The following is a 21,343-nucleotide window of genomic DNA, read 5'->3' as shown; positions in this document are numbered from 1 at the left end:
GATGAAATTTCAACTTTTTTTTTTTTAACCAGGAACCTCTTACCATGGCACCCTCTGACATCTCCAAGCTCTCGGCTACCTTTGGTAGCCAGGAGCAGGGAGATTTTAAATTTACCAGACAATTCTTGACTTTTGTGCATGTGTCTGCCATTTTGCTAACAGGCACATGCTCCGAAGCTGGGAAAGGTCCGCGGATAAAGATCTGATCGGGGGACAAATCTGGGGACCTTAGGTATGTAATTTCATCTCTCCTCATGGATATGATCCATAAGGGGAGATGAAACTTTAACTTTTTAAACTTTTGTAACTGCAAACAGCTGTCTCCAGTGACCTCTCCCTGCACCCGGTTGTCAAAGATAGCCAAGTGCAGGGAGATTTTAAATTTGCTTTGCTCTCCGGCCTTCTGTGCATGTGCAGAAGCCCATGGCAGGTCTAGATCACTGCGGACCATCACGGAGGACGGGGGTGAGTATTTTCAGCTGCCCCCATGGATCTGACTATTTTTGACTTTTTTTTTTTTTTTTACTTTTCTGTGATTGCTATAGGAATCTTCGCAGTAGAAAATCAGATCTTCTTAATAAAAACGCATAAGTCCACAAATAAAAACGTTTCAACAACGACATGTTTGGAGTTTGACAAAGACAACATGTCGTTGTCAAAACGTTGTTTTTATCTGTGGTCTTAATAAAGACGCCACAGCGTGGAGCTGTCGCATCCACAGCCCACGGGGCTTTGATCCCCAGAGTGAGCGTGTTTTTACGGCCCTGGGGATTAAAGCCCACTAAAGCAGGATGTAAAAAGTCTATGGGGTGGTCACTAAGGGGTTAATATTTGGTTAATCCCTAAATTTTTCAGAATTGTAATTAGTCACATTATTTTAGCTACTGGGAAATTCAATTGGCAAGAAATTCAAAACTTTTAAACTTTTTCATCAACAGAAATAATTGGATTGGTATTGTAAATCTCTACACCTCTATCCCCAACACAGATGTGGGTCTCATATCTGCATCTATTACACTTGCAATTATGTGGAGAACGGTGGCACCTTTGCATCCAGACAGAGAATGAATGAAGACGTGGCCACGCATGTGAGGTCATCTCCATTCACTGAAACATCTTGGCTTATTCAGTAATTCCCATAGCAGTGAATGGAGATGGCCACACACACGTTACAACCTCTCCATTCATTTTCTACCTAGCTCTGGTGCACATGGAGATTCTTTTGGGACCCACAGCTATCAGATATTTATGGCATATCCTGAGAATATACCATAGTTGCAATGACTGAGGATAGGTGATGACTAGAGATGAGCGAGCACCAAAATGCTCGGGTGCTCGTTACTCGGGACGAAATTATCGCGATGCTCAACGGTTCGTTTTCGAGTAACAAACCCCACTGAAGTCAATGGGCGACCCGAGCATTTTTGTATATCGCTGATGCTCGCTAAGGTTTTCATTTGTGAAAATCTGGGCAATTCAAGAAAGTGATGGGAACGACACAGCAACGGATAGGGCAGGCGAGGGGCTACATGTTGGGCTGCATCTCAAGTTCCCAGGTCCCACTATTAAGCCACAATAGCGGCAAGAGTGGACCCCCCCCCTCCCAACAATTTTTACTTCTGAAAAGCCCTCATTAGCAATGCATACCTTAGCTAAGCACCACACTACCTCCAACAAAGCACAATCACTGCCTGCATGACACTCCGCTGCCACTTCTCCTGGGTTACATGCTGACCAACCCCCCCCCCCCCCCCCGCACGACCCAGTGTCCACAGCGCACACCAAACTGTCCCTGCCCAGCCTTCAGCTGCCCTCATGCCACGGCACACTCATGTCTGTTTATAAGTGCGTCTGCCATGAGGAGGAACCGCAGGCACACACTGCAGAGGGTTGGCACGGCTAGGCAGTGACCCTCTTTAAAAGGGGCGGGGTGATAGCCCACAGTGCTGTACAGAAGCAATGAGAAATCCAATCCTGTGCCACCTCCATCTGGAGCTGCACACGTGGGCATAGCAATGGGGAACCTATGTGCCACACACTATTCATTCTCTCAAGGTGTCTGCATGCCCCAGTCAGACTGCGGTTTTTTATAAATAGTCACAGGCAGGTACAACTCCGCAATGGGAATTCCGTGTGCACCCACGGCATGGGTGGCTCCCTGGAACCCACCGGCGGTACATAAATATATCCCATTGCAGTGCCCATCACAGCTGAGGTAATGTCGTGCTTAATGCAGGTGGGCTTCGGCCCACACTGCATGCCCCAGTCAGACTGGGGTTCTTTAGAAGTGGACACATGCAGTTACAACTCCGTGTGGACCGACAGCATGGCTGGGTGCCAGGAAGCCACCGGCGGTACATAAATATATCCCATTGCAGTGCCCAACACAGCTGATGCAACGTCAGCTGTAATGCAGGTGGGCTAAAAATTAATTTGATTATACTGTAGGCGAGGCCCCCAAAAATTGGTGTACCAACAGTACTAATGTACCTCAGAAAAATTGCCCATGCCCAACCAAGAGGGCAGGTGAAACCCATTAATCGCTTTGGTTAATGTGGCTTAATTGGTAACTAGGCCTGGAGGCAGCCCAGTTAAAATAAAAATTGGTTCAGGTGAAAGTTTCAACGCTTTAATGAGCATTGAAACGTATAAACATTGTTTACAAAAATTATATGACTGAGCCTTGTAGGCCTAAGAAAAATTGCCCGTTCGGCGTGATTACGTGAGGTTTCAGGAGGAGGAGCAGGAGGAGGAGGATGAATATTATACACAGATTGATGAAGCTAAAAGGTCCCCGTTTTTGATGGTGATAGAGAACAATGCTTCCATCCGCGGGTGCAGCCTACGTATTGTTTAGGTATCGCTGCTGTCCGCTGGTGGAGAAGAGAAGTCTGGGGAAATCCAGGCTTTGTTCATCTTGATGAGTGTAAGCCTGTCGGCACTGTCGGTTGACAGGCGGGTACGCTTATCCGTGATGATTCCCCCAGCCGCACTAAACACCCTCTCCGACAAGACGCTAGCCGCAGGACAAGCAAGCACCTCCAGGGCATACAGCGCGAGTTCAGGCCACGTGTCCAGCTTCGACACCCAGTAGTTGTAGGGGGCAGAGGCGTCACGGAGGACGGTCGTGCGATCGGCTACATACTCCCTCACCATCCTTTTACAGTGCTCCCGCTGACTCAGCCTTGACTGGGGAGCGGTGACACAGTCTTGCTGGGGAGCCAGAAAGCTGTCAAAGGCCTTAGAGAGTGTTCCCCTGCCTGTGCTGTACATGCTGCCTGATCTCCGCGCCTCCCCTGCTACCTGGCCCTCGGAACTGCGCCTTCGGCCACTAGCGCTGTCGGATGGGAATTTTACCATCAGTTTGTCCGCCAGGGTCCTGTGGTATAGCATCATTCTCGAACCCCTTTCCTCTTTGGGTATGAGAGTGGAAAGGTTCTCCTTATAGCGTGGGTCGAGCAGTGTGTACACCCAGTAATCCGTAGTGGCCAGAATGCGTGTAACGCGAGGGTCACGAGAAAGGCATCCTAACATGAAGTCAGCCATGTGTGCCAGGGTACCTGTACGCAACACATGGCTGTCCTCACTAGGAAGATCACTTTCAGGATCCTCCTCCTCCTCGTCAGGCCATACACGCTGAAAAGATGACAGGCAAGCAGCATGTGTACCCTCAGCAGTGGGCCAAGCTGTCTCTTCCCCCTCCTCCTCATCCTCCTCATGCTCCTCCTCCTCCTCCTCAACGCGCTGAGATATAGACAGGAGGGTGCTCTGACTATCCAGCGACATACTGTCTTCCCCCGGCTCTGTTTCCGAGCGCAAAGCGTCTGCCTTTATGCTTTGCAGGGAACTTCTCAAGAGGCATAGCAGAGGAATGGTGACGCTTATGATTGCAGCATCGCCGCTCACCATCTGGGTAGACTCCTCAAAGTTTCCAAGGACCTGGCAGATGTCTGCCAACCAGGCCCACTCTTCTGTAAAGAATTGAGAAGGCTGACTCCCACTGCGCCGCCCATGTTGGAGTTGGTATTCCACTATAGCTCTACGCTGCTCATAGAGCCTGGCCAACATGTGGAGCGTAGAGTTCCACCGTGTGGGCACGTCGCACAGCAGTCGGTGCACTGGCAGATGAAACCGATGTTGCACGGTGTGCAGGGTGGCAGCGTCCGTGTGGGACTTGCGAAATGTGCGCAGAGCCGGCGCACCTTTCCGAGCAGGTCTGACAAGCGTGGGTAGCTTTTCAGAAAGCGCTGAACCACCAAATTAAAGACGTGGGCCAGGCATGGCACGTGCGTGAGGCTGCCGAGCTGCAGAGCCGCCACCAGGTTACGGCCGTTGTCACACACAACCATGCCCGGTTGGAGGCTCAGCGGCGCAAGCCAGCGGTTGGTCTGCTCTGTCAGACCCTGCAGCAGTTCGTGGGCCGTGTGCCTCTTCTCTCCTAAGCTGAGTAGTTTCAGCACGGCCTGCTGACGTTTGCCCACCGCTGTGCTGCCATGCCGCGCGACACCGACTGCTGGCGACTTGCTGCTGACACATCTTGATTGCGAGACAGAGGTTGCGGAGGAGGAGGAGGAGGAGGGTGGTTTAGTGGAGATAGCATACACCGCCGCAGATACCACCACCGAGCTGGGGCCCGCAATTCTGGGGGTGGGTAGGACGTGAGCGGTCCCAGGCTCTGACTCTGTCCCAGCCTCCACTAAATTCACCCAATGTGCCGTCAGGGAGATATAGTGGCCCTGCCCGCCTGTGCTTGTCCACGTGTCCGTTGTCAAGTGGACCTTGCCAGTAACCGCGTTGGTGAGGGCGCGTACAATGTTGCGGGAGACGTGGTCGTGCAGGGCTGGGACGGCACATCGGGAAAAGTAGTGGGGACTGGGAACTGAGTAGTGCGGGGCCGCCGCCATCATACTTTTGAAAAACTCCGTTTCCACAACCCTATACGGCAGCATCTCCAGGCTGATAAATTTGGCTATGTGCACGTTTAACGCTTGAGCGTGCGGGTGCGTGGCGGCGTACTTGCGCTTGCGCTCGCGCTCCAACACTTGCGCTAGTGACGGCTGGACGGTGCGCTGACAGACATTGGTGGATGGGGCCGAGGACAGCGGAGGTGAGGGTGTGGGTGCAGGCCAGGAGACGGTAGTGCCTGTGCCCTGATAGGGGGGTTGGATCTCAGTGGCAGGTTGGGGCACAGGGGGAGAGGCAGCGGTGCAAACCGGAGGCGGGTCCCACCTTGGGGGGTGCTTGGCCATCATATGTCTGCGCATGCTGATGGTGGTGAGGCTGGTGGTGGTGGCTCCCCGGCTGATCTTGCGACAAAGGTTGCACACCACTGTTTGTCAGTCGTCTGCACTCTCAGTGAAAAACTGCCAGACCTTTGAGCACCTCGGCCTCTGCAGGGTGGCATGGCGCGAGGGGGCGCTTTGGGAAACAGTTGGTGGATTATTCGGTCTGGCCCTGCCTCTACCCCTGGACACCACACTGCCTCTTGCAACCTGCCCTGCTGCTGCCCTTGCCTCCCCCTCTGAAGACCTGTCCTCAGTAGGCGTAGCAAACCAGGTGGGATCAGTCACATCATTGTCCTGCTGCTCTTCCTCCGAATCCTCTGTGCGCTCCTCCCTCGGACTTACTGCCCTTACTACTACCTCACTGATAGACAAATGTGTCTCATTGTCATCGTCCTCCTCACCCACTGAAAGGTCTTGAGACAGTTGCCGGAAGTCCCCAGCCTCATCCCCCAGGCCCCGGGAACTTTCCAAAGGTTGGGCATCAGTCACGATAAACTCCTCTGGTGGGAGAGGAACCATTGCTGCCCAATCTGAGCAGGGGCCCGAGAACAGTTCCTGGGAGTCTGCCCGCTCCTCAGAATGTGTCATTGTAATGGAGTGAGGAGGCTGGGAGGAAGGAGGAGCAGCAGCCAGAGGATTCAGAGTTGCAGCAGTGGACAGCGCAGAACTCTCGGTGGACGATAGATTGCTGGATGCACTTTCTGCCATCCACGACAGGACCTGCTCACACTGCTCATTTTCTAATAAAGGTCTACCGCGTGGACCCATTAATTGTGAGATGAATGTGGGGATGCCAGAAACGTGCCTCTCTCCTAATCCCGCAGCAGTCTGCTGCGATACACCTGGATCAGGAGCTCGGCCTGTGCCCACACCCTGACTTGGGCCTCCGCGTCCTCGGCCACGTCCACGTCCTCTAGGCCTACCCCTACCCCTCAGCATGCTGTATTACCAGTAATGCAGAAACAGAACGCTGTAATTAAATGTGCCGCTTATTGGCCTGTGGTTGGAGGCTGACTTCGCTTACGGAACGCCAGGAAATAATTTTGCGCAAGCCTGCTGTAACACTTAGCTGGCTGCGTATGAATTAGGTGGACTACTACACCCAGCACAGACCCAGAACACTGAGGACAGTCACAGGCCGCCCAAATAGATTTTTTTCCCCAAATGTTTTTGCAAAGGCCCACTGCCTATATTCAATAAATATGTCTTCTGTCCCTGCCTCACAATATATATCTTCTGTCCCAGCCTAACCACCACTTCTGGCCCTGAAGTATTACTGCAGGGCGCAATGCTCTGCACGGCCGATATACCAAAAAAAAAAATGTGCAACACTGCAAAAAGCAGCCTCCACAGTACTGCACACGGTTAGATGTGGCCCTAAGAAGGACCGTTGGGGTTCTTGAAGCCTAAAATACTCCTAACGCTCTCCCTACAGCAGCTCCAACACGATAGCACTGTCCCTCAGCTATGTCACAACGCATCTGAGGCGAGCCGCGGGAGGGGCCGATTTATATACTCGGGTGACACCTGATCTCGCCAGCCACTCACTGCAGGGGGGTGGTATAGGGCTTGAACGTCACAGGGGGAAGTTGTAATGCCTTCCCTGTCTTTCAATTGGCCAGAAAAGCGCGCTAACGTCTCAGAGATGAAAGTGAAAGTAACTCGAACATCGCGTGGTACTCGTTACGAGTAACGAGCATCTCGAACACGCTAATACTCGAACGAGTATCAAGCTCGGACAAGTACGTTCGCTCATCTCTAGTGATGACCCAATCTTGCACAGCTGACAAGTGACCCTGACGTTGGAGGTAAGATACCTGATGTATAAACCCTGTACAAAGATGAAAGCTGGGGAAGGTATCTTGCACTGAGCTGGTAACAGGGAGAGGGAAGATCCTGCCTATAAGCAGGGCTAGTGTCCTGATAAGAACGACCCTGCGGTCTTCCTTTAGGCGCTGACTGGCCCTGACAGGACAGAACACCTATAAACACAAAGACAGACCAATACCGGGGAATACGGAAACAAAGAAGGAACAAGCGTAATCAAGGAAGATTGATGTCTTCGATGTTTGGGGAAACTGCTACGAATTAGTTGGACCGCCAAGATCACGAACAAAGCAGTCCTAGACCGTGCCAAACGAAAGTTTTCATTGGAGGGCAAAATTATGAAACAGACACTCTCGGCCACAGAATGTGAGCTAAAACATCCATAATGCTTGGAGTAGTCAGTGGCAAAAGAAGATATGGCCGCCAAATAACACGCTGAATTCCTCCATCTTTGTGAGGTCTTGTTTCTGTACACACTGCAGCCATAGTGACATGATAACGTTATTTTATGGGTCGGTATGATTACGAAGATACAACATTTATATCGTTTTTGGTGTCCTTTTTAAAAAATATATATTTTTAGAAAAAAATGTAATTATTTTCGGCCGCCATCTTGTTTGTTGTGCCAGGACTCATTTTTTGTGGGACTTTATGTAGTTTCTATTGCTTCCACCCTAGGTCATGTGACTTTTTGATTGCTTTTTTTAATTTTTTTTTTCTTGGAGACGGAGATGACCCAAAAAAAGCGCGCAACTCTGATGTTGTTTACCTTCTTTCTAACAACGTTCTCCGTGTGGGGTAAATAATGCTTTACTTCAATAGATCGGGCTTTTCTGGACCAGTGATAGCAATTATGTTGGGCTCTTTTTAATTTTGATTTTTTTTTTTAATTATAAATATGGCAAAATGTTTTTTTTGACATTTATTACTTTTTATTTCTTTTAATTAAACTTTTTGAGAATCATTTCCCCATTTTTAAACTCGAATTTGCGATGGTTTGATGGCTCCTGCAGTATAATGTAATACCTTAGTATTGCATTATATTGAGATCTGACGGACAATGGCATGGCTTCATCAGCAATCTGCAATGGCAGCCTTGGGTGCTTTCAGAAGGCCCCTAGCTACCATGGCAACCGAATGGCGCTCCGTGTTCTCAATGCAAGGGGCTATTTGGGACCCCTTAACATTTAAATGTTACTGTCAGAATTGGTGGCATTTAAAGGGTCAACAGCTGTGCTTGGCAGAAGTGCTGATCGCTGCTGCTGTGGGCGGATATCTGTAAGAAACAGCCGACAGCCGCATTGTATGGTGCTAGATCGATCCCCGTCCTCCTCCATACAAACTCCAAACCTCCATCATGTGACTGTACATCCTGCAGCATTAAGGGGTTAAAGACATTGCAGGAAATTTATGAAAAATGTCTAAAAGAAAAACTGCGTTACCATAGCAACTAATCACAGCGCAGCTCTCATTCCTCATAGGGCCCTTGAAAAATGAAAGCTGTGCTGTGATTGGTTGTTACGGGCAATAAAGACAAATTGGCTTTTAGACGCTTTCATAAATCTCCCTGCAAGATTCCAACTCATCTTTAAGTTCTTCTCCTTTGCATACAGAAGCTCCGCCCCCTTATATACTGATCACATGATGGTGACATCATCGCAGGTCCTTCAGCCACCACTTCTCCTCACTGCTGAGCTCCACCCCCTTATATACTGATCACATGACAGTGACATCATCACAGGTCCTTCAGCCGCCACTTCTTCTCACTATTGAGCTCCTCCCCTCATGTACTGATCACATGATGGTGACATCATCACAGGTCCTTCACCTATCGCAGTGTAGCAGCTCCTGGTCCCTGCTGTTGTCTCTGTTATCAGTCAGAGGATATCTACATACTGATATCAGAGCTCTGCGTGTGACTCCGGCCGGCAGGTAAGAGGCGGCGGAGGGTCTTGTGGGGAGGTCAGACACGGTCCATGTGGTTATTACAGCACATTTGCTTACCTCCCACCTTTTGAGCAGTGGAAGGAGGGACAATCCTTGTTCTCTGCTATGCGTGTTGTGGCAACTTTTTCTACATGAGGCCACGTTCCTTTTATGCCAAGCATGCCTTCTCTACCGTCCCACAATCTTAGCTCTCATCAGTGGCCCCTCACAGCACTAATATACCTCTAAACAATGGGAGTGTCCACTCATCCAGCCTTTCTGGGCAAAAAGGTTAGCTATAGGCATACCCTGATAGGCACTCCACATAAGCAGCCCTGGGGACTTTCAGAAGGCCCCCGGCTGCCGTGGCAACCACACGCAACCTGCAATCTTATCGTCGGAGGCCATATGGGACCCCTGAACGACAGATGCAGGCTGTGTTTTTACAGCGTGTCAACAGCAGTATTTAAAGAGTTAACAGCTCCAATGAGCGGCGCTGCTTATCGGAGCTGTTGCAGGCTGTAAGAAGCAACCTGCACCCGACGTTGTATGGAGCGAGATCCACCCCCGAATCCCCCCCATACGAACAACTGCACTTACCAACAGCTTCCTGGAACGGATCCTGTTCGTAAGTTGAGGACTATCTGTAGACACACTTTCACTAGCATCATATAAAGTCAGACTTCTATAAACTCAGATGCACAAAAACACAGTAACAGCAAGGGGGCTCAGATACAGCATATAGTAGGCAGGGTCAGTGCGGTCTGGTGTCCATTCTCTCAGGGTGTGTCCCTGATAAAAGAGCAAACTGAGGGGGGAGACAGAAAAATGGACCACATAGGAGGACAATGGTAGCGGTGTGGGTCAGCCGCCACGATGTATGACTCCTACTGTGGGAGGAGTCATACTGCAGCTCCAGGATGGAGTATGATGGAACCACGCTAGGCGCAGCCTTCACATCCTGTCTGTTGTACTATAGGGCAGAGGAGGGGCATTGTACGGCAGACATGGGAGCAGTCCAGGACCTTCAGTAGAACCCCAGGACAACAGGACGCTGGTTGTAAAATGGGACTGACCTGTTTTATCTGGCACGGTTGGGATGTTTGGCTATGTGGTGGATGTTCCCCTTCACATTGTAAATAGAGAAATCTGCATCAATATGTATCGGGGTACCAGAACCCTCCAGTTTATCAAGTTCTGTAATATTTTCATCCAAAGCAGTCCTTCTCCTGAATGACCCACCAAGGATGGACAAAGAAAGGAATGATGTTACCATAAGAATATTAAACTTCACCATGGAGATCATCTACCTGCTGACCGGGGAGGTAAACTTTTCTGTATTTCTATGGTATTTATTGAATTATGTAACAAGTCAGACTAAGGGAAGAGAAAATCCATTCTAGGTAGTAATAGGAACAATCCAGTGTCCGGTATAATGGCTTCCAGACCTTCCAAGTGAGGGAGAACAAAAGAACTGAACAGCAGAAAATGTGAAGATCGGCCACCAATATGGTCAGTTCTTAAAAAAAACACTCCCACGGAAGCTTATTTAAACCTTTAAAGGGATCGTCCGAGTTTTTTTAAATTTGATTACTTAACACACCCCTGTTCACAAAACAATTTTTTTACATAAAATGATTAATGTCTCAAAAAAGGATGACATAGTGATCATGGGAGAGGATCATGAGTTATCCAGACATTTGTTGGGAATCTCTCTCAGGTAAAAGTAATGGATCCAACAAATTCTTATCCGATCTTGCTGACAACTTTATCTTCTAGAAGGTAGAAGAAAAAACAAGGGGATCTACTATCTTGGACCTAATTGTTACCAACAGGGAGGGAATGGTTGAGGAAGTACATGTGGATGGGACCTTAGGAGGTAGTGATCATGCTATCCTTGAATTCTGGATAACAAGGGGAGGAAGACTTAAAAAGACTCAAAGGTTGGATTTCAGAAAGGCAGATTTTATTGGACTCAGAAAGAGAGTAGGAAGGATCCAATGTCTGGATGTTCTTAAGGACAGAAATGTCCAAGAAGATTGGGAAATATTGTGACATGAGATTCTCAAAGCACAATCATTAACAATCCCAAAAAGAAGGAAGAATGTGGAGCATTTAAAGAGACCAGAATGGATGAACACAGAACTTACATACAGGTTATAAGGGAAGAAAAATATGTTTATCAAATGGAAAGAGGGGGGAATATCTAAAGAAAAATATAATGCTGTCTGCAGAAACTGTAGGGCAAGTGTTAGAAAAGCTAATAATGAATTGAGGCTTGCAAGAGAGGCCAAAGGCGATAAAAAAGGATTTGGGGGGTATGTCAAAAGCCAAAGAAAAGTCAAAGATGCTATTGGATGTTTACAAGATGAAAATAGTGAATTGGTTAAAAATGATTCTGAGAAGGCCAAAGTTTTAAAACTCTATTTTGTGTCTATTTTCTCTCAGAAAGTAGATAATAAGAATCTTCATTTGTATAGAGCCAACTTATTCCGCAGCGCTTAAGTAGATGTAACATCAGCTGAATTTTCCTTGTTTTATTGAAGGAATAAAAGAATGCAGACTATCTATAAGCAGAGAGGGTGAGGGAACACTTAGCTAACTTACATGAAGTCAAGTCTCAAGGTCCAGATGAATTACATCCTGGGATACTAAAGGTAGCAGCAGAGGTGATTGCTGAACCACTCACCATAATCTTTGTAAATTCCTGGAGAACAGGAGAAGTCCCAGAAGATTGGAAAAGGGCAAATGTTGTCCCCATCTTCAAAAAAGGGAAGAAGGTGGATCCAGGAAACTAAAGGCCTGTGAGCCTGACTTCTATACCGGGAAAGATCTTCGAACAAATTATTAGACCGCATGTATGCAAGTACTTGGATGAGAATGGAGTAATTAACCAGTGCCAGCATGGCAGTCATGCGGTAGACATAGTATATCTTGCATTTAGTAAAGCATTTGACGAAGTTTCTCATACCAACCTACCAACCTTATATGACCAAATATGCGATTGATAAGGCAACTGTAAGGTGGATTCACAACTGGCTGAGTGATCGTACTCAAAGAGTTGTCATAAATGGCTGCACATCCAAGTGGAAGAATGTATCAAGTGGGGAACCACAAGGCTCTGTCCTAGACCCAGTGTTGTTCAACATTTTGACAAATGATTTAGATGAGGGAATTGAGGGTACACTGATCAAATTTGCCAATGACACAAAGCTAACACTGGAGAGCAGAGAGAAAAGATTCAAAAATATATAGAAAAGCTTGCACAGCGGGCAGCAACTAACAGAATAGTATTTATCAGAGATAAATGCAGTCCTCCATCTGGGCAAGAAAAATGAAGAAAGCACATACAGAATGGGAGGAATTGGGCTAAGCAGCAGCACATGTGAAAAAGACTTGGGTATACTAGTAGATCATAGACTGAACATGAATCAACAGTATTGCAGTAGCAAAAAAAGGTAAACATGGGATATATTAAGAGGCATAGGGAATCTAGATCACGTGAGGTAATTCTCTGTTCTTCCCTGGTCAGACCTCATCTGGAATACTGTGTCTAGTTCTGGGCACCCCACTTTAAAAAAGACATAGACAAACTGGTGCAAGTTCAGAGAAGAGTTACCAAGATGGTGAGCGGTCTGCAAATCATGTCCTATGAGGAACAGTTAAAGGATCTGAGAATGTTCAGCTTGCAGAAGAGAAGGCTGAGAGGAGACTTAATAGCTGTCTACAAATATCTGAAGGGCTGTCACAGTGCAGAGGGATCAACCCTATTCTCATCTGCACAAGGAAAGACTAGAAGCAATGGGATGAAACTGAAAAGGAGGAGACAGATTAGATATTAGACAGTGAGGGTGTCAATGAGTGGAATAGGTTACCACGGGAGGTGGTGAGTTCTCCTTCAATGGAAGTCTTCAAACAGAGGCTGGACAGACCTCTGTCTGGGATGATGTAGTGATCCTGCACTGAGCAGGGGGTTAGACCCGATGACCCTGGAGGTCCATTCCAACTTTACGATTCAATGAAACTTACTTTTAACATGCTGCTCTCATTGCTCTACAAGTGCCTCACATGATCTGTGACGTCACTGGTTATTTTGGCCCCAGTGATGTCTCGTATACAGACAACATGAGCTTGTAATAGATGGTTCCAGCAGTGTATACGGGACATCACTGGCTACGTTCTGTTTTGGGGCAGGTTATGTGGGCATACAAAAACAGTTCCACTTCAGCCAGTGTAAAAAGAGAACTACATGTCTCTCTCAATACACAGGATTATACGATGGTGAAGAAGACATCGGGTCACGGTACAACTCCCAACAGCCATCTCTATGAGTCAGGAGGATGGAGCAGGAGCCAGAGCCCCTTCACAGAGGCTCCTCCTCACTTACCGATACATGAGCAGAAGATCCTAGAACTCACCAACAAGATCACTGAGCTGCTGACTGGAGAGGTGACACTACTGGGAATGCTGGGAAATTATACAGTAAGAGCACTAGAGGAGTCTGGGTAATGACAGTATCATTGTGTTGTCAGGTTCCTATAAGGTGTCAGGATGTCGCTGTCTATTTCTCCATGGAGGAGTGGGAGTATTTAGAAGAACACAAGGACATCTTGATAGAGAACCACCAGCCTCTTATATCACAAGGTAAGAAGATATTGGCATTAATTTTTCAAGGGTCTTGTTGCCCATTATTATGGGGGAACTGGCAGGCAATAGGAGCCATGTTAAAGTCTTTATGTACTGTAGGAGCCCCCCAATGTAGGTCCTTTTGACATCACATTAAAGCCTTAATTTTCCCATATGCATGGATTCATAGTGCTTTACTCACCTTCCACAAGAGTGACATCCACAGTAGAAAACTATAGGTGTGGTATGTGACCTAATGTGACCATATTTAGGACCTTTTGACTAAATTCCATGTAGAGTAGAGCTTAGTTTGTATTAGTCAAGTAACTGGGGTCAATAATGAACTTGTCATATTTTCCTGTGTTTTCATTAGTGATTTACACAGGGGGTGTGGCAGTTGAGTTCATAGAAGAGTGGTGGAGGGCAATGGCGAGTGGTCGAATTACTATGTTTACTCTACCACCTGACTCGCCCACTACTTGCTCATTTATTCGCTATATCTCAGTGCCTCTTCAAGAATGAGATGTAGCCTGGATTTCATTCAATTGCACATTGAAAGCCAAAGGATGGTCCTTCCATTTTAGGTACCTCCATTTTAAAAGTAAGTAGATTAGTGCCACTATAGGGGTATTTTTAAATACAGAAGAACCAGTCCTATAAAATTGGAGGAGCAGATCCCCAGTTTTCCTTACACAATTTGTCATAAAAGTTCTAATGTATTTGTAAAAAAAAATTGGTTTTTTTTCACCTCCTTTGCTTTAATTCCTGGAAAGAATTTTGAGGTCAAAATATGCACAACATCTCTACATGAATTCATAAAGGGATATAGTTTTCCGAATGGGGTCATTTGTCTGTGTTTCGTATTGTTTCGGCATCTTGGTGTCTCTACAAGTGTGTAATGGGGCCTCGTAACATTTTCAAACATAAATTGTGTTCTAAAAGCCACGAGATGCTCCGTTCTTTTTAGGCCCTGTGGCATGCCCACATTTAAGATTAGAGAGACAATGGGGATGTTTCTGAACAGAAGAACAACAGGATGATACATTTGTTTGGGGGGGAAGGCTTTATTTTAATTTGTGCTGTTAAAAACAATGTCTTTAAAATAACTCATTGATGAAAAAAAATATATAAAATTTAAATTTTTTAATTTCTCACCTGATCTACATCAATTCCTGCAAAAAAGTGGAATCGAAAATACTCTTGACAGCCCTTAATGAATACCTTAAAGAGTATAGTTTTCAAAGTAAGATCATTTCTATGTTTTCAAATATGCTTCCATAATTAACACATGGAAATGTATCTAATAATAATGGTTAGAATGTATGATATGCATGCACTTATGTGACATATTCCAGTTGAAAATGGGAAATTGTAACGTTTTTACATCTTCCCAAATTCTGGAATTTTTTTCAAAACGTGCGCAAATCGTATTGGTCTACGTTGATTACCTAAATAAAATACAATATTTGATTTAAAAAAAAAACATTTGCAGCATTACTTGGATGTGCAAAGACTTTAAAGAGTTATTGTCTTTTAATGTGAATACCCAATATCCCAAATTTGGCTTGGTCATTAAGGTGCAAAAAAGTTGTACTACCACTGGCCAAATTTCAGCTTATTTAAGCTATTTGGTAATAAGCTATAGATTCCTAAACTTGTGGACAGTTTTGTCGTGACAACATTTGACAGCCACGTTGGGCCTTATTAGCTAACCAAATGTTTATGAGACCTGCCTGTGGAATTGTCGAATTCTACACAAAAAGTTGACCAAGTGCACCAAGTTTCAGTGAGTTAGCTAGATCAAGAACAACTGCAATACAAGCATGGATATTTTTTCGAAACGACCGCTGCGTGGGAAGAGTGACTTTTGGGCAAATGTCTCTAGTGCCTCAACCAAGCTATACAGCAAGCTGAAACTTTGCAGAACTTCATGCAGGTGGTATATGAACATTCTGTAAAAACTTCAGCAACATTGAAGGTGGTCTAGCAGGGGCCCTCTCCCAAATTAGGCCAGTTGACATGGAATGACCCTTATGTTAAATTGTATTAAGTGATGACAAATTGTTATTGAAGGATTATACACAGGATTATACAATGGTGAAGAAGACATTGGGTGACTATACGACTCCCAACAGCCATCTCCATGAGTCAGGAGGATGGAGCAGGAGCCAGAGCCCCATCACAGAGGCCCCTCCTTACTTACCAATACATGTGCAAAATTGAAGGTGGTCGAGCAGGAACCCTCTGGCAAATTAGGCCAGTTGACATGGAATGACCCTTATATTAAATTGTATTAAGTGATGCCAGACTGTTATTGAAGGGCTAAATATGTTGGCAGAGAACAGTGTTAATGTCAGGCGAGATTGTGGTTTTCAGAGTTTAGAATTTTAGCAAGTCTAGGTTTATTTAACGTCTTCACCTAATGCAGAGCAGAATTTTGTTTTTTTGACTCTGACATATCCTAAATTATTATACAAACTGTTTTAAGGCTGAAATCGCATACTCTGTGTTTTTATGATAGTTAGACGTGCATTTAAAGGTAATGGGAAGTGAAGAGGAGGGACTTATAATTAGATCCAGCAGGATGGATATTTCAGGCTTTAGCTTAAAAAAAACTTTTAAAAACTCTTTTTTTCAGCTTAATAGGAATGTTGTAAATATGTCTACATTTGTAGTTTGAAAAAAAAAATTGAAAATCCAATTTTAATCCTAACAGATAATCCTAGTGAGAATTCTGATGGAAACTTCATGCCATCGCTAAATTATAAAGTAGAAGATAAAGTTATCATGCAGCACTCTTCAGAAGAAAACCCCATTACTTGTAATGTACATTCAGAACTTGACAGTACAGATCTATCATATGATCCCAATAAGAATTATGATGGAAACTCCATGTCATCGCTAAACTGTAAAGTAGAAGATGAAGATATTGTGCAGCACTCTTCAGGAGAAAACTTTTTTAACTTTATTGTTTATCCAGGACTTGACAGAACAGATCTATCATGTGATCCCTCTAATCACGAGGAACCTTTTCCTGACCAGTCACAGAATTTTACTACAAGTACGGGTCAGAAAATGTTTGGTGAATGTGGAAAACCGTTTATAGACAACGCAGGTCTTTTTATACGCAGAATAATTCACACAGGAGAGAAACCATATACGTGTTCAGAATGTGGGAAATGCTTTGCATATAAAGCAAGTCTTCTTAGACATGGCAGAACGCACACAGGAGAGAGATTATATTCATGTTCAGAATGTGGGAAAGGTTTTACAGGTAAAACAGATCTTGTTAGACATATCAGAATTCATACAGGAGAGAAGCCATATCCATGCTCAGTATGTGGGAAATGTTTTACAGATAAATCGGATCTTGCAAAACATAAGAGAAGTCACACAGGAGAAAAACCGTTTACATGTTCAGAATGTGGGAAATGTTTTGCAAATAAATCACATCTTGTTAAACATCAGAGAATTCACACAGGAGAGAAACCACACTCTTGTTCAGAATGTGGGAAATGTTTTACAGATAAATCAGATCTTGTTAGACATGAGAGACTTCACACAGGAGAGAAGCCATTTTCATGTTCAGAATGTGGGAGATGTTTTACCAATAAATCATGTCTTGTCAAACATCAGAGAATACACACAGGAGAGAAACCATTTGCATGTTTAGAATGTGGGAAATGTTTTACAGATAGATCTGATCTAGTTAGACATGTGAGAATTCACACAGGGAATAAGCCGTACACTTGTTTAGAATGTGGGAAAGGTTTTATAGTTAACGCCTATCTTGTTAAACATCAGAGAATTCACACAGGTGAGAAACCATTTTCATGTGCAGACTGTGGAAAGTGTTTCACTACTAATGCCAAACGTAGAGATCATCAGAGACATCACACAGGAGAGAAGCCGTTCTCATGTCCAGAATGTGGGAAATGTTTTACAGAAAGATCAACTCTTGCTAAACATAAAAGAATTCATACAGGGAAAAAAACATTTTTCTGTTCACAATGTGGGAAATGTTATATGCTGAAATCAGACCTTGTTAAACATCAAAAGGTGGCACACAGAGGTGAAGCCTTTTTGATGTTGTAGATGTGAAAATATTTTACAAAGAAATCAAATTTTGAAAAAATATAAGAATTTTTACATGGAGAAGACCAAATATTCTTGTTTGCAATGTGGGAAATGTGAAGAAAGTGTTTTAATACATCAGGGTTTTCACAGACATTGAACAGTCAGTAGGAGAGATACTTCTTGTGTGGATTTAGTCTGGTTCTGCCAAAAGTTTAAAATTCTAGTTACCTGAGGTCAACTGTGTCCGGGATCCATGGGAAAAAGTATTCCTTTCAAAGGAAACAAAAGTGCATCCCAGACCTGCAAATAAAATCAATTTGTTTTTCATTAGGTCAAAATGATAGACCTCAGTACCAGCTTACACATGTCAAGTCAATATAACTCTTAGTCATAGCTCCTACAACTACCATATGCCGAATGTTTTATTAAAATCAACAATTAAGTATGGTGCCACAGAAACAAATAATGACGTGCCGATTACCAACCACTAACCAATGCCAAAGCTAAATAAAAGTGGAAAAGCCCAATCAATGAACAAGTGAAAAAAATGAGTCCAAATGATACGAGCCTAGTAGTGCTTACTAAAGACATCAACTTTTCTCTTTTCTTTATCAACAGGTCCTGTGACTCTTGCAAGCCAACCAGATACAGGGCAAATTATACATTCTTTTGCATATTACGCCTCATGTCTAAGTATATATGGGGTTTTTTACTCATTAGCCGCCTAGAAAAATTGGATATAACTCCAAGACTAATGAACACATTTGAATGAAATTCAATCAAAATATACCTTCTTTAATGATCACCTAGAACCCCCATAACATGATCGTTAAACATTGCTTAAACGATTGCCGTACGCACTGCCGCAATCACCAGCAAGAGAGGCAGAACCTCTAGTCTGGGTGGCTGACCTAGCTGTCTCGCTCAACACATCATGCCACCCCAACAGTCTTGTTTTGCTTCACTCAGGTAGTCAATAGGAGCTTGTGCTGCCTCCTGAAGGAGAAAGTTTAGTGGAATGAATCCCGAATTATCCAGGAATAGATAAGAAAACTGCTACAGTGATGTTGAACATGATTACTAGAACATTCAGCACTATAGAGCGTCGGGTTCAGGAGAGCTGCACACAGGGAACACTTCTAGCACATCTTATGAGGAATTCAGCGAGCATAGATATAACGTGATCATAAGAATGATAGATGAAAAATACACATTTGATTTAGATTAAATCATACTAGAGAATAAAGATGCAAATGCCTACAATATACTCCATGTGATATCATGTATGGACAAACCACATGGCCGATGTGGGTCAATCATGAACAGAATAGGAGTACAACAAATCCATAATAAATTAGGAAAATGGGTAACATAATCCATGAAGACCATTCCTTGGTAGTGAATTGAAGTGAATGGGAGTTGCGCCTGCAATAGCATGCCGGGGCCACTAGAGTTATATATTTCCTGCTCCATACATTGTGGAAGTGGCCTGGGGAGCAGCTGATTAACAGGTCGCCCGAGTAGTGGACCTCTGCTGAGCACTATTGATGGCCTATCCTGAGGACAGCAATCCAATAGCACAATGAGTGCACTTGACTATAGTTTTCAACCAAAACATAATGGGGATGAGTATCACCAAAACCTTGCATGATGGGTCTGTCAGTGTGATCTAGGCTTAAGCAAAGAATGGTCTGTGTATAACCTTGTAAAGTTTCATGCAGCAATAATTAGAACAGTGTCCTACTTCAAGTTACTAAAAAGTAGTAGAGTAGTGAAGTTCTTTATTAAAGGGGTTGTCCCGCGCCGAAACGGGTTTTTTTTTTTTTTTTTAAACCCCCCCCCCCGTTCGGCGCGAGACAACCCTGATGCAGGGGTTAAAAAAACCACCCGCACAGCGCTTACCTGAATCCCGGCGGTCCGGCGTCTTCATACTCACCTGCTGAAGATGGCCGCCGGGATCCTCTGTCTTCATGGACCGCAGGGCTTCTGTGCGGTCCATTGCCGATTCCAGCCTCCTGATTGGCTGGAATCGGCACGTGACGGGGCGGAGCTACACGGAGCCCCATTCAGAAAAGAAGAAGACCCGGACTGCGCAAGCGCGGCTAATTTGGCCATCGGAGGGCGAAAATTAGTCGGCACCATGGAGACGAGGACGCCAGCAACGGAGCAGGTAAGTATAAAACTTTTTATAACTTCTGTATGGCTCATAATTAATGCACAATGTACATTACAAAGTGCATTATTATGGCCATACAGAAGTGTATAGACCCACTTGCTGCCTCGGGACAACCCCTTTAAGCCCCCAATAGTTTAGGCTAAGCTCTGGGAAAACTATAGTTTTGGACAAGCAGAGCTTGATCTACTTCAAACAGCTGTAGGTCCTGTTCTATCAACATGCTTTTGATGTCATTTTAATAATTCTTGGCTTTAAATGACACCAAAAGCTACAGTTGTTTGAAATGGGGTCGGAAGTATTAAATTTACAGAGGTTGATCCAGGGATTAGTCTGACTGCCATAAGGGAGTCGGGAAGGAAATTTTCCCCCAATAGGGCTAATTGGCTTCTGCCTCTTGGGGTTTTTTGCCTTCCTCTGGATCAACAAGGAGGTTAATAGGCTGAACTAGATGGACATTGTCTTTATTCGGCCTCACATACTATGTTACAGCTGTCACTTTTCAGTGGGTGAGCTGTGCAAAGCAGACAGGGAGGGGAGGCCAAGGTCAACAGATCTGTGATTCTGTCTTTCCCCATGTCCCAGGGGAGGGGTGACATGAATGTTTGCTCTTTTTATCATAACACACCAATCAGAGAACATAGGAAAGGGCCTGGCTGTCACATATGGGGTCTTTTTTTGCCTTTTAACCCTGTCAATGCTACAGTCATTGCTGACCATGGCATGCAAATGTTTTTACAGCATGGAAGTTATCTCGCAAACATAAGGAGAATATACAAACTCTTCTCAGATGTTGCCCATGGTTAGAGTTGAACTCGGAACTCCAGCACCACAAGGCAACAGTGCCAACAACGGTGCTGCTCCTACAGATGCAGTGTATTATATCAGCAAACAGAAGCTTGGATGTTCAAATCTCCTCATGGGACACAAAAGTGATACGTGCAAAAAAGGTTTTAGAAAAAGAGAAGATAAGCTAAAGCAAAATAATCAGTTTTTGGAAGAAAATATTAAAAACATACATAATTGGTATCACAGCATATTGGTATCACAGCATTTGTAATGATCTGTATGTTAAAACAAACGTTTCAACACTGTGAACACCATCAAAAACACACAAACAATGTCAAAATTGCATGGTTGCTTTTTTTTTCCTGTCTCACCTCGCAGAAAACAAAAAGTGATCAAGAAAGTCAATGCACCCCATTGGTACAAAAGGAGACTACAGTGAGGCTGGAGGCTATAGATTAAGTTTAACTTTTATGGAGTATAAAATATGTGTTTTGGAATGGTCGGAGCCCTGGCCTTAACCCTATGGAGATGCTGTGGCATGACCGAAAGAGGACTGTACACACAAGGCATCCCAGAGATATTGATGAACTGAAACACATTTGCAGATAGGAATTGTCCAAAATTTCTCCTCAACATTATG

General features: G+C 44.8%; 1 protein-coding gene and 1 pseudogene across 1 annotated transcript in view; both read left to right on the top strand.

Moving 5' to 3' along the window:
* The window catches only part of LOC136615618 (uncharacterized), a 94,974-nt gene extending 77,152 nt beyond the window's left edge, over positions 1-17,822 (top strand). Inside the window, exons 17-19 of the mRNA XM_066594172.1 lie at positions 10,182-10,363; positions 13,553-13,682; positions 16,381-17,822. Of these exons, the coding sequence (XP_066450269.1) occupies positions 10,182-10,363; positions 13,553-13,682; positions 16,381-17,759 (1,691 nt within the window). The 3' untranslated portion in view covers positions 17,760-17,822. The remainder of the gene's footprint in view (positions 1-10,181; positions 10,364-13,552; positions 13,683-16,380) is intronic.
* The window catches only part of LOC136612155 (zinc finger protein 850-like), a 460,849-nt pseudogene that overhangs the window by 295,037 nt on the left and 144,469 nt on the right, over positions 1-21,343 (top strand).

This window comes from Eleutherodactylus coqui, chromosome 1 (assembly GCF_035609145.1).
Source record: "Eleutherodactylus coqui strain aEleCoq1 chromosome 1, aEleCoq1.hap1, whole genome shotgun sequence".
Taxonomy (NCBI): domain Eukaryota; kingdom Metazoa; phylum Chordata; class Amphibia; order Anura; family Eleutherodactylidae; genus Eleutherodactylus; species Eleutherodactylus coqui.
The sequence above is the reverse complement of the archived record's forward strand: the minus strand, read 5'-3'. Positions and strand labels throughout refer to the sequence as shown.